We start from the raw sequence: 14,051 nt of genomic DNA, 5'->3' as shown, positions 1-14,051 counted from the left end.
TATTCCAAACATTAAATCCAGCTATATTGGGCCAGTTTTGGAGCAGCTTATGCGTCAAAAAGTGGCTGTTCAGATTTTAGACGAATTTTATCATTTAATTTAGGGTTATGTTTCCTAAGTTTTTGTGGGGATTGGAATTAATTTTAGTTTCCTAGGGTTTGTGTGGGAGGCTTGGCAGATATATGGCTTGGCCGTCTACCATATTTCCTTACGCTTTCTTTGATGCAATTTTGGAGACAGAGAATTGTTAGGGTTTTGAAGACTTTTTACTTGAAGGTGCTTTCAATCATTTTCTTGAATATATTTTCTATGATTTCAATTATGAATATGCGGAACTAATTTCTATTGCTAGGGCGAAGCCTTGAGCCTTAGCATGAATATGTGATTTTTATTCAATTACTTATGATTGATTGCATGCATACTTTGAATTGTTAATCACCGGGATATAAACTATCTAATTGTCTTAATGCCTGATCACCATTAGGATCTTTAGAAAAGTAATTTGATGCAATTTTGGTCGGAAGGTTCCCTGAAATTGACGCTGGCTTCTTGTGATTAATAATTGTAATTTCACTTAGGATGAATATCACGTCTTGATGATTGCATGGTTTTTCAAAGGATTTTCATAAAGCATAATGAGTCTTTCATGTTCAGATTTGATCCGAACGTCCGGATGGGTTGCATGTTAGATATACGTTCTATGTTGGAGGTTCCAAGTAAAATATGAATTAGGAAAATCTAACCTTCAAAGTGGCATGTGTAGATCATAAGTAATCGGTAAAAATTCATAGGATTGCTAGGTGATGGTGGAACCCTAGTGCTTTCTTAATTTTATTCTCCCAAAACTGTTTTCTTTTCTCTCTAGCTCTAATATTGCAGATTGTTTATTTTAAGTCATTAATTTCGTTTTATTTTAATTAGGTTATAAAAGCAATCACCTCAATTTCTACTCTACAATAATTAAATGAAATCTGATTAGTTTCAAATTATTTAATAATTCATGTGGAGACGACCTTGCGAGATTCGTTTATACTACAATAACCTTGTGATTCTTGCAAGTAAAATAGGAGATTTAAGCCCGTTCACATGAGTAGTAAAAATCCTATCAAGAAAATGGCGCCGTTGCCGGGGAAAAATCCCAAATTTTGATACGATCACGCTAAGTGACTAACGAACGTCCTCCAACTGGAATTACTCCAAAATTCGTCCATTTGGTCCTGTTTTGCTCCAGAGGAAGTTGAAATTCCTATATTGAAAATACAATTCAAAGTATTAAAATTCTTCCAATATATTAACCAAAATATACTAAGATTAGGGTAAAATATACTAAGACTCTAGAATTAAATCGGAAGAAAATTGAAGTCCAGGAGGTAGGAATAGATCTCATTAAGAGACTGAGGACAAAAACCGGAGGATGGTTCAGAGTCACTGGCAGACCCCCACAAAGGAGGGACCCTCACGGAGGAGGGAATGGCTCTCACGGAGGAGAGAAAAGGCTAGAGAGACGAAGTATTAACTTTTAGAAATTATGGCTTTAATTTGTAATATATATCATAAGTTCAATGTACAATGGTTCAGGTATATATGAGGAAGGAGTGGAGAAAGAAAGAAAGAAGAAAGAAAGAAGGGTGAGATGGCTGCTGCAAGCAGCCGACAAAGACAAAGAAAAAGCAAAGCTAACTAGCCTAGTCTAAGCCTTACAACAACTTTCATCAATCAATCATCTCCCTTAAATCAAGGAAAAGAAAGTAGCCTAGTCTAAGCCTTACAACAACTTTCACCAATCAATCATCTCCCTTAATTAAATCAAAGAAAAGACTAACCCTAGAGAACATGGTAGCTAACTCTAGAGGCCGAAATATACTCAACACTTTCAACAATAATCCATTGCAGCATAAGGCATGGCTGCACAATCACAGCTCAGACTGAGTTCGTTCTGTGCACACAATGTACGGCTTAAGCAATGCTGTCAAAATCTATACGTGCACACAATGTACGGTACATGACCCGAGCTGGCGGTGGTCATATCCTTTTTGCAGGCTAGAAACGTTTCCGTGAATATCGTCCTGGTCTTAGATGACACAGAAGAAGAGTCTGTAGAGGCACCAAAGCGAACTTTGTGCATCTAAAAATACATAGCAGGATCAAAATTATGATGAATTTTTGTGTTGCAAATAAAATTTGGTCAATTATGCTGTGTGAATTTTCTCGCTTTCGGTGAATAAGTACTCAAAAGTACACAAGATTGAGTACTTGAAAGATCAAAACGAAAAATTTGCTCCATAGAGGAAAATGCTTTAGGTTCCAAAGGGGTTTTTTAAAAATTTATGCTTGCTTATGTATTATGGTTGAATCAAAACCTTGGTTTAAAGATGAGATATATAATTAGCGCATACTGGAAAGGCCTTTTTGGACTCGACTCTTTTCATTCAATTTGGCCAATGTTATGGTTGTTGTTTTAGGAATTTATCTGCGTTGATATTGAACTTATTAAATTGGACGACGAAATAACATATTGTCTCTTAAGGGTGAGGCTCTATAAAATTAGTTTGAATTCAGTTCCAATAATATCCAGTCTGAGCCACTACGAAAATGAGTTTGAAAAGGAAGAAATTTGTATGTTTTTCTTCTAATGAAGGTTTTTCCCCTAACAAAAACAATTTAAGACAACCCCTTAAACAAATGGGGAGAAAACCAACGGTTAGGTGGATGCAACAACTTAGAGTTCGTTTGGATGTGCTTTTAAAATAATTGAAAGCGTTTTTAGTAAAAATATTTTTAGAACCAATATTTAGTAAAGATACAAGTAAATCTTAGAGAAAAGCACTTAAAATGTTTCCTGGAAGCAGCACATAACTGGTGTTTCTTGCAGAAAGCACTTAAAGTGATTTTGGAGCCCAACAATATTTTTCTCTAAAAGCGCTTTCAGTCATTTTAAAAGTATATTCAAATGTGCCCTTAGACTTCATTTGTAAGCACAATCTGCAATTAATTTTGAAATCTTCCTCAATTGGAATTTCGTTAAAACCATGAACCATTCATCTTCTTCATACTAGTAGTCATTAGATTATCTGAGTTATGAACAAAATCTGTAAATATCGAATCCGATTTACTTGCCTAATAATTCAATGGTAGGTTTAGAAAATGAGACCAATTAAAAGGTGTACTCTAGTTCTTGATTTAACCAAGATATTAAGAGTTCTCATAAGTGAAATATTAAAAAAATTCGGAAAATGGAGAGGAAGAGTGTTCAAGCAAGCTTTTTTATGGATATGATAATCCTGATAGTTACTGGATATAAAACTAGCGCAGTTAGTACTTGTTACATAAATTGCCTAAGCCCTTGCCCATTGCTACCTCAACTATGTGTTACACTATGCTTGGGGCAGTGCCCTCCGCAGCTTCAAAATGTTGATGTCAATGATCAAGCAATTCACCACTGCAAACTTGGTTGTTCAGTTCACCAATGTGTCGAGTTTGCCGTCGGTATATACCATTTCCTTTCTCGATCTGTATCGTTATTTGATCCTCTCATTTCTCTTATTATCTCACATATATAAACATTAAGCGCTAATCAATTAGTAAGTGAATACAACGCTAACTATACTTGAGTTTTATCGCCTCAGATGAAGAGAAAGTGTAAAGGTGCATACAACACTGCTCGAACAATTGCAACTTCAAGCATCCGAGCCCCCCTCTTCCTTGATTGTTCCAACAAATGCGGCAACATCAAAGCTCCTTGCGCCCCCCCCCCCCGCCCCGGGGGGTAAAGAATAACATGTTTGTAACTGAAATAAGCTTATGATTCAATAAAAGTGGAGTTTTAGTGTGGAATATTTCAAGGGATTGATCATCTAAAGAGGAGAGAGTTAACCAACATTATCTCTCTATCCATGCGTAGACATTGGTAACTGCTTCTCAAAAATTATATTTGATCAGCTCCGATTATGATGTATGAAGTTCAAGACCCGAGCTGGCGCTAATCACATATATCCTTTTTGCAAGCTCGAAACGCTTACATGAACATCATGGCCCGTCAAAATGTAGATATTTTTGTAGAAAATTTATTTACTAAAGTGGAGTGTGATGCACTAATACATGGTATGATATGAGAGATTTTTTCAAGTATCTAGCATCAAGCAATACTTGAACTTCACATATTGTAGTACAATTGGAGGAAATAATATATATTTTTCTGTACCTCTACTTATTTTATAACGCATAAAGTAGAGTATTCGCTTGAATACCGAACAGTTGAAAAAAGTTTCTCCAAAAACAAAACCAAATTTCTTTTGCCCAAATAGGTTTCGCAAGGGGAGTTTCGTGCAATCATTTTTTTGTTTTTCTAAAAACAAAAAAATTGAGAAAATGTTGGGACTTTAAATATAGAGTGGTGCTATTTATACATCATTTTACACATTTTTTATTAATTTTTGTCATTTAATCATCTTCAATCTATTAGATTTGACAGCGAGCGATGTGTGTGATGGTTAACAAGGGTGTGTAAATTTTCATATCAAATTTTATAAACCAAATAATATAATTATTGATAATGTAATTATTATTTAAATATTAATTAACATAATTATTTCTTATTCATTTGATTTAAAATTTTAATCGTCGTAGCATTTGCCGTAGATTTAATTTAATATATAAAAGCCATGGTCAATGGTGCAAGCACCGACAAATTAGATGTAACGTGCCTGCCACTATTGGCCAGCTGTCCGATTGCACAAAATCTCACACAATACCGGCTACAGTGTATCCCATCCCACGGCTGCTACTTCTTCTTCGCCCCAAAGTCCGACACCAGTCACTGGAAGAAACACTTCTACGACCCGACCCACACATCGATCCAAATAGACCCAGATCAGAATACCATTTCCTCGAAGCGAACGCTGATCCGGGTCTCCGCAGTACCCAGATGAAGTTTTTCAGAAGATGAAGAGGTTCAAGCAAAACCTTGATGCTGATGATTTGTCGAAGCATTTGGATTTGGATACCCGTAGTGCTCTGAGGGACCCGGATAGGAAATCTGCGTCGGGTTCGATGAAGGTGATGGGGATCTTTGTGGCTGCCTTGATTCTGTTTTCGGTTTTGTTCTCGGTGAATGTGGTTCTCAGAGACCCGCCTTCGGATGCTGTTTTCGAAACTTCAAAAGCTGCAGTTCTTGAAGTGGAACCCAGAAAAGGTAACAGATTTAAGCTCAAATTTTAATATTATGTAGTGGGTTTTGGTTAACTTTGGCTTATGGGTTTTACTTTCACTGTGATTTTTGCACCAAGTTTTTGTCTTTGTTTTGACTGGATTTGAGATTTTGTTTGTTGGGTCGTATGCTGAAAGAAGAGCTATCAGATTGACATTTCTGAAGCTTTTTGGTTCAGCTGCATTGCAGTTCTCGTTTGGAAATGCTTCTTTCAAAAGCGCTTTTATAATCTATTAGAAACACATGAAAACTTTTCATAACAATGCATGCGCTTCCTGAATCTTGAAAAAGAACTTTGAACTTTTCCTGCCGAACATGGTCAAAAGCGATTTTGGTGATCAGAAAGCGAATTCGGTTATTTTAAAAGAACTTACAAACAGACCCATATATTCTGGTAGTTTGGGGAGCAAGGTGAACTTGGAACTACTTGATCTGATATGCTGAACAATTTTACTAGTTCGGGTTGGGCTAAAGTTTTGTCCTTTTTCAACTGCTTGGCATTTTGTTGTCCTAGTGCCTCCAGCTTGGATCAAGTCCTGCACTTCATCAGCTTCATTGGCTGGTTTTCTCTAGTCTCTTGTTTATGAAGTCTCGTGTTGTTTTATTTTTTGTTTTCGGGTCATTAGATTAGTGTTCTCGTGGCTGATTTGCTGTATTCAGATCTTTGAATTATCCAAGTTGGTGAAAGCCAACTTAGCTCGCTTGATTACTTACCAACTGCTATTTTCCATTTTCAACTAGGTTGTTTAGTTGTCTGTTTGTTCCGATTTCCGACTACTTTGTTTATAACCAAATTTCCTATATATGTGTGTTATCACACTTCTTTGTTTTTGATCTCGTGGTTCAATTATTTTCTTTTGCTTTCAAGTATCCTATTCATGTAAAGATCCTGGTCTGACTGCTTTGTGAGTTATATGATGCAACCATGATGGTGATAAAGCTCTCCGTATGTTATTTGAATATTCATAGGTTCTAAGAATTGTATCGTTCTTTTTTCCTTTTGCCATCCGTAGGTTTAGAAGATCAGTTTTCTCAGTCTGTTAAGGTGCCAGAGGATAAATTGCTTGGCGGCCTTCTCGCTGATGGATTTGATGAAGGATATTGTGTCAGCAGGTACCAGTCAGCTTCATATCGTAAAGAACTGCCTTACAGACCTTCTTCTTACCTTATATCCAAGTTACGAAGCTATGAAGCTCTGCATAAACGTTGTGGACCTTACACCAAAGCCTATAACAAAACCCTGGAACAACTCAAGTCTGGCCATGGCACAAGCTCCTTGGATTGTAACTATGTGGTATGGATTTCCTTTAGTGGATTAGGGAATAGGATACTGACCCTAGCTTCAGTGTTTCTTTACGCTCTCCTGACAAACCGGGTTCTACTAGTGGACCCTGGAGTTGACATGGTTGACCTCTTCTGTGAACCATTTCCAGAAGTCTCATGGTTTCTTCCCACGGATTTCCCCCTTAAGGACCAGTTCAACAGCTTGGATCAGAAATCTCCTCACTGTTATGGGAAGATGCTGAAGACTAGTAACTTTACAAATTCAGATGATTCGGTGAGGCCATCTTTTGTGTATCTCCATCTAGCTCATGATTACGATGATCAAGATAAGCTTTTCTTCTGCAATCAAGATCAGGCTTTCCTTGAAAGGATACCGTGGTTGATCATGAAAACAGATAACTATTTTGTCCCGTCTCTTTTCTTGATCCCATCTTTCGAGCAGGAACTACATAAACTCTTCCCAAGGAAGGAAACAGCCTTCCATTTTTTGGGTCGATACCTGTTCCACCCCACAAATGTCGTATGGGGATTGATTACTAGATACTATCAAGCTTATTTAGCAAAAGCAGATGAAAGAATAGGCATCCAGATCAGAGTCTTTGATACTGGGATTGGCCCCTTTGAACACGTGTTTGATCAGATCCTATCCTGTGCATTGAAGGAGAAGCTGCTACCTGAACTCAACCGGCAGGATTTCATCGTCAGTCCATCGGGAAACCCAAAGTCTAAAGCTGTGATGATGACATCTTTAAGCTCTGGTTACTCTGAGAAGCTAAGAGACATGTACTGGGAGCATCCTACTGTGACAGGGGAGGTGGTTGGCATTTTCCAGCCGAGTCACGAGGAGTATCAACAAACTGAGAAGCATACGCACAACCGCAAGGCATGGGCCGAAATGTATCTACTAAGCTTGACAGATGTGTTGGTCACAAGCTCATGGTCAACATTTGGGTATGTCGCGCAGAGTCTTGGGGGGCTGACACCGTGGATACTCTACAAACCGGAGAACAGTACAGCACCCAATCCTCCTTGTCGACGAGCAATGTCAATGGAGCCTTGCTTCCACGCACCTCCCTTCTACGATTGCAAGGCCAAGACAGGAATCGACACAGGTGCATTGGTTCCTCATGTGAGGCATTGTGAGGATATGAGCTGGGGTCTTAAGCTGGTCGATCGTTACGATGAGTTCTAGGTTTGTAGCTTGTGATATATGACCGTTGTTGTAACTGTTTGATCATGAATAACATTGAATTTTTCATATACACGAACGTTATTCCATGTTAGCAAAAATAAAAAATCGTTGAGTTTGATGGAAGAGTGAAAGATGCTCGACTCTCATGGATGATGAGTTCAATATCTAATATAGCGGTCATGGGTTAACCAGGCAAATACGTAAAGCAATAGCCTATTAAAAGATAAGTAATTGCATGCTTTAGTTGAAATATACACAGAAATTTGGATTCTGCTTTACAAAAAAGCAAACTTTTTTCTCGGACATGTTCATGCCTTCAACGAATGTGTTCGCACCTGGTCTCTGCAACATCAGCAGGTATTTGGTTTCTACTTCAAAACCTTCAGAAAGCTAGCAGCATCTCCACTACTCGGAATCGGAACCTGACAGTAGCATTTCATAAGAATCTCTTGGTTCCATATCGGTGATGGAAGGGGGTAGGTCTTCATTAAGCACGTTTCTAGCCCGGTCTCTCCTTCGTCTACTTTCGTCCTGTAAGACGAAGATTAGACATGTCATCTCAAGACCGGGGAGAAAAAGATGAAAAACATGAGTGAAGTTGGTCTTTTACTTTCTTGCACTTAATGTTCACCGTGGAATTTGGCTGATTTGGTTGACTTGACACTGGAGTTGCTTGACTCCTCTGAAGCCAGATGGTACGGAAAGACATCAATGCTGCTAGAAGCAACATTTGACCAACCCTTGGATCTCCAATGCAATCATAGATTCCGTGTAAAATTCCACGGATGCTCTGCATGATCGTGTTTGTTGAAGGAATTCTTTGGACACCTGCTAACCACATTGGCTCTGAATCCTCGGGAACCAAATGAGGAGTTCTTGTTCTCTGCAATGGAAATGTAAAGTAAAGCTCTTGACAAAAGAGTAGTTTATGAAACTGCTCGTATGAGACGGCCAAGTACATTTACATAATGAGGAAGATCTCTGGCGTCACCATCGTAGATTGTTTCTGAGATCCATTTAATAATCTGCATAAGAAAGGTGAAAACGAAGCCACCAACTTAGAGAAAATTTGTATTATGTGACGTCTGAGGCATCGATTGCAAGTATTATGTGAAATCAAGAATCCAAACATATAGTTAGATACCTTCCAAGTATTATCTGAACCATTGTACTTTGCCACAAGCCGTGATGCAGGATCTAGTTCCTGGTCTTGCAGTCCATCCCATATGGTTTTCGGCTTTTTCTCGGGCTCCTCACTCTCTTCTGTCACATTCCTCTTATAGCGTACAATAAATAACTGAGGAACATCAATCATATCTGTCCTTTCACCACAAGTTTCATGGATGTTTTCAGATTGAAGGAAGAAGAGGCAATATTTCTGAACAAAAATTAAATCATTAGTCAGACATAAGTTTCAAGACCGCGCTTAATGAACTAACAGTTAAAAACGTGAACAACACACAGAGGTTCACCTTCTGGGCTTCTCCGTCAAGCCAAGCAAATGTCAGTCGTTTGCTTTTACTCGCACCTGCTGCTGGTGCTATAGATTGCTCTTCATCAGCTGACCTTGTCTCGACTTCATTTGACAACTTCTCTTCAACCCTGCAAATGGTCTGTCAAACTTATGTCATTCGCACCAATTGCTAAGTTTAGAAAATTATGAATGTTAGATTGCATAGAAAACTCATTAGCTAATTAACATCATCACCCAAGTTACTTCTATGACATAACTTCTTGATCTACATCTGACAACTGAACCAACTCTAAATACTCGATGCGAACCAAAAATTAGAGCAATATTGTGGAATAAAATGATATGAAAGACACTTACTCCACGCATATTACTGAGTTCTGGGCTATGCCTCCCTGCTACAACAGCACAGTACCAAGTAACGGTATCATATCCAGCACGAGAATAGCCTCGAGAGTCACAACCCAATTCCATGGATGTTGTACTCCTCAACTGAGGTAGCTCTGAAACAACATGTGAGAAATAAATGGGAGTTAATTAGTCTTACTGCAGATTACTACAAAAAGTTCAAAAGTACTATTCACTACCGTACCTTGTTGTTTAAGGTCAACTGCCAACCTATCTAAGCTTTGTAATGCGCTCTTTCATATTAGATGAAGAATGGCGCGAGAAGACAACAGTACCTTGTTGTCTATTTTGCTCCATAATATATAAGAAACGTAAGTAGTTAACAGATCCTGCAAGTCAAAACATACAGCTTTGGTTATCACACAAGGCACACAAGTTTATCTAATCGTTATAGAGGGTTAAGATAGTAATGTGCCGTGGTACACAACAGGTTTGACACCAGGATCTTTCAAATCACTATAGCAGGTGCAGATTCCTCCTCAAACCTGTTGGAAAGCACAAAAGTTCCTATGAAATCAAAGATGCATAATTTTCGGTACCCAATTTATAGTAATAGTTCAAGTTTGAACTCACAATAGTAGTGTTTGTGTTATTTTAGACTCAATTCACATACTATTTTGAAAATCTGGAAATCTGTACTCTTTCAAGAAGATTAATGTTAGGATAGCCACTCAAGAATTAAACCAAAAGGACGATTCCTCTTCTTACCATAGCACGAATGCAAAAGAAGCATGACTCCAATAATTTTTAGCAGTTTGGTGTCCGAATGGAGCAGCACGCACCCCTGTTTTTGAAAAGAAAATGACTTTTACCTGTGAACCAGAAGAACAAAACCACTATCCAAGCGACAGGTCGAAAGTATTAACAATAGATAGCAGCATGTTGCGAAGGCATCTATTTATACGTTGATCAATTAAAATGCAATAGAAAAATATTGAATCTGCAAGTACCTTGTGAAGACTAACTTTTGCTAGAAAATTTTGCCCCTGAAAATTGAAGTATGCATTCATATCATTTTTGGGTATGTTAAAAGGTGACAGAAAATAAAGAGCAGAAAAGCGAAAAAAGGAAAGGTGAATTAATAACACGCGTAAATCAGCTAAGCAAAAATAAAATCAGATGAGAAATCAGATTGGAATCATTGGATAACCTTATACTGCATCAACCTTGAGTTATCTTTAGAACAAAGTTGTATTTAATCTAAAGTTAGAGAGGAGAAGGAAAGAAAGTTTCTCATAGAATTACCAGTGTCTCCTTTGAGTAGTAAAGAATACGAGGCAAACCAAGTACGGTTGTCACAAACCAATCTATGACTGAATCAACTGAGGAGCTCTCCTTCATACCTGAGACGAAAGATCAAACCGAGATGCCATTCCATAACTAATGAAAGAAACATGACATGTAGGATCTTATCAACCAAGAAGGAAATGACAAAAATAAGACTTCTCCTTATATATATCTGTAGCAGGGTATCTAAAATCTTCTGCAATGGGAAATAAAAAATCAATCTTTACAGTATTGTGCATGGCTGCATGTAGAAATAATCTTAGAGCTTGCTGAAAACCTCACCTAATAAAACAATTGACACTTTTACACCCCAGAGGAAAAGCAACAATAGAAGGAAGGCCTGTAAGAGACCGATATGCAGTTAGAAACATGAAACAAAAGAAAATGGAAAGACTTCATCAAGAGAGAGTTTCCGCCGAAAGGATTCATAGTCAAATTTACGATTGCTTAGTATTTCTGCAGCCCCATAATCCTGGCACCAGTTGGCACAACAGATACAATACCCAGGAATATCCCTCGAGTTTCAAGATCTTATTTCTAAAACCTACCACGCCCCTAATTTCATCTATCGCCAACCATTTGTTTATCAAAATATGCATATTTTCGAGCAGTTTCAGTTAAAATTCACAAATTCCAAGACCTGCAATTAAGAACAGAAACTTTGGCAAATAACAGCATGCAATATTGATCATTTATCAAACCACTTACCATTCCTGAAGAAAGGTTGCCCAGTTGGTTTTCTCTCAGCAAAATGTGTAGCTAGCTGAAGCTCTCCAAGTTCCAACATACCAGTATTTGCCACACCATCCAAATAAGCAGCTAGAGGGTAACAAAACAAAAAGATCATATTCTCAAACAAAAATTATCATACATAAAAATAATATTTGAGTCAAATATTGGAATCTAAAGAGGGAAACAAAGAAAAGAAGGGAAAAAATGGGTTGTAAACAGAATGGTTAAAGAACTTAAGTAGACAAAACGAACTAATCGATTGATAAAAGGTCTCCACTCTGTTGAGTGCATGGATTGGCCACTAAACATGTATTCACCTTTCAAGAAACCATTTCAAATACAGGTAAAGAATCTTAAACCAGGTTCTCCATTCTTCCACACATCGGAAAATTGACTGCAGCTTTTGCTCCCAAATGAGCACAACTAGTCCAAAATCCAACAAGCATGGAGTCAGTATACTTTTAAAAGGAAAAGCAAGAAGTTTTATTGATGACAAAATATGACAAGAAAATATAAGGCTATCTATGACAGAACATGTATGCACATTCTAGTTATGTGTTGACTAGATCTTTATATCAGAATACGTTAGTCTGTTGTGTTACGCATATCCCTCTTTAATTTAAAGTGAAAATCTAATGGAAGGGGATGGAAACCAAGGAGAAGATATAAGCATATGCCGGATATAATTGTCATGACATGCAAGGCGTTGTTAATAACATGGCTTTACCTGAATCAGCCATGGTTTGTTACCCTCGAACATAGTCTGAAAATCGTTGGAGGTCATGACTGTACCATCATGATCTTCAGTTTCTAATAAAAAGAAAATATTATCCCTTAATAAATGTTATAAGAACAAAAATAAAATAAAATTATGTAACTGAAATTTTAACATGATTAAGAGGTTCAGTTCCAACCAGAAGCAACAGACTCTAGCAAGGAAGGTCTGTCTTCGAAAAGCCTTCTCCTTTATATCGCTCTGTGACCTTCTCAACTATATCCTAAGGTCAGAAAAGGGAAATTAATAAGACATCAGAGCACGTGGCAGAGGTTAGCGAAAACAGAACATGGATGGAACTGCAAGCTAGACACGTAAGACATTGGTAAGGCTTGGAATGGGAGTAAGAACTCACTATTTGCTCATCGATGCCAAATATGTCATAGTTTCTTTTCCACACAGGATTTGTCAGCAACTCATAAGCATACTCAATCTGCACTTACATCCCAATGCCATACTTCGATCAATAGTATCAACGAAAGAACAGAGAACAAGCCAAAATACTGACTATGAAAGCTACACATTCTAAAAGCATTGACACAGAAGTTATCATACTACTTGTATTCGAAAATAGTGAACAAAAAACACATACTTTGAAAATAAAATGTGCTTTTCCTTGCCATCAGTTCCTTATAATTGTATTCTATATACAAAACGACCATTTTCGCGTAATGTATTCAAAATGTAAGTAATAAAAACTGCCCAATTCAACCTATTTCTCCTCTCATTGCTTTGGTAAAGCCGTATAATGTTATCATCTGGTCGCATATTTGATAAATCAGGCTACATGAAGTTTTCCATCTACATGGAACAATAAAACTCCGTCCCGCGGAGAAACCAATAAATTTACTAACCTTGATAAAATCGGAAGTATCCAAAGCCTGCCCGTCTGAACTCCTGAAAAAAGCATGAAAATTTGAAGCATTACAGAGTGTGGTTTTTAAAACTTTGACACACAGAGCCTTCTTCTTCTTCCGGAAACTATCAAAAGATTCAAAACTAACCAAATTGCGCAATTCCATTCATTAAAACGACATACCAGACTGAAGAAATATTGTCGTGCGCCTCTTTTCACTTCTTCAATGGAGCTATAGCTCTTTATACCAAGAACTGCAACAATTCAGTCAACAAAGCAACAATTCAAAATCCACATTCATACATATATGTATGTATATACAGAGAGAGAGTGAGAGAGAGAGAGTGAGAGAGAGAGAGAGAAGTACCGTCGTACTGTGAGGGAGGGAAGGATTTGGGAACAACGAAGAGCTGGAAGAACATGGCTGCAACGAAGAGAATCAGAGGCAAGGAGTAGGCTTTGATCACAGACGCCGTCGACGATCCTCTCGTGGCGTCCGAAGACGCAGGTTTTGCCATGGTGCTCAACCGCACCGGATAATTTCTCGTCCGCGTTGCAGAGAAGAGAGTGACGACGAGACTGCCGTCCGCGAGAATATTTTGGAGCTGTCAAAAGATAGATTTTTCAAGATGACCATCATACAAAGTGCAGGTTATTCGGGTTAAAAGGTTAATACTTAAAAATTAAAAAATTTTACTATTTATATAAAAATACATGGTATACCATCTGTATTTCCATCACAACTAAAAATTTCTCCTGTCAAAACGCGCGTGCATTGGTGGAGAGTGATCGGGTTAAGGAAACTTGACACATGTGCGTTTGGAACATTTGTAATAGGAA

General features: G+C 37.8%; 1 protein-coding gene and 1 pseudogene across 1 annotated transcript; one reads left to right on the top strand and one right to left on the bottom strand.

Moving 5' to 3' along the window:
• The first annotated feature begins 4,674 nt into the window (after positions 1 to 4,674).
• Positions 4,675 to 7,805, top strand: LOC103455371 (galactoside 2-alpha-L-fucosyltransferase-like). Its single transcript, XM_008394954.4, has 2 exons — positions 4,675 to 5,191; positions 6,220 to 7,805. The coding sequence occupies exons 1-2, from the start codon at positions 4,942 to 4,944 to the stop codon at positions 7,680 to 7,682; spliced, it is 1,713 nt and encodes a 570-aa protein (XP_008393176.2). The 5' UTR covers positions 4,675 to 4,941; the 3' UTR covers positions 7,683 to 7,805.
• A 74-nt stretch (positions 7,806 to 7,879) lies between these two features.
• Positions 7,880 to 13,849, bottom strand: LOC103455539 (uncharacterized; annotated as a pseudogene).
• Between the last annotated feature and the right edge of the window lie 202 nt (positions 13,850 to 14,051).

The sequence above is a fragment of the Malus domestica genome, chromosome 14 (genome assembly GCF_042453785.1).
Source record: "Malus domestica chromosome 14, GDT2T_hap1".
Lineage (NCBI taxonomy): Eukaryota > Viridiplantae > Streptophyta > Magnoliopsida > Rosales > Rosaceae > Malus > Malus domestica.
The sequence above is the reverse complement of the archived record's forward strand: the minus strand, read 5'-3'. Positions and strand labels throughout refer to the sequence as shown.

Bases quoted from the DNA above. Each gene is read 5' to 3' on its own strand.
- LOC103455371 (XM_008394954.4), top strand. From the start codon at position 4,942: ATGAAGAGGTTCAAGCAAAACCTTGATGCTGATGATTTGTCGAAGCAT. The intron at 5,192-6,219 runs GTAACAGATTTA...TGCCATCCGTAG, and splicing joins TGAAGTGGAACCCAGAAAAG to GTTTAGAAGATCAGTTTTCT.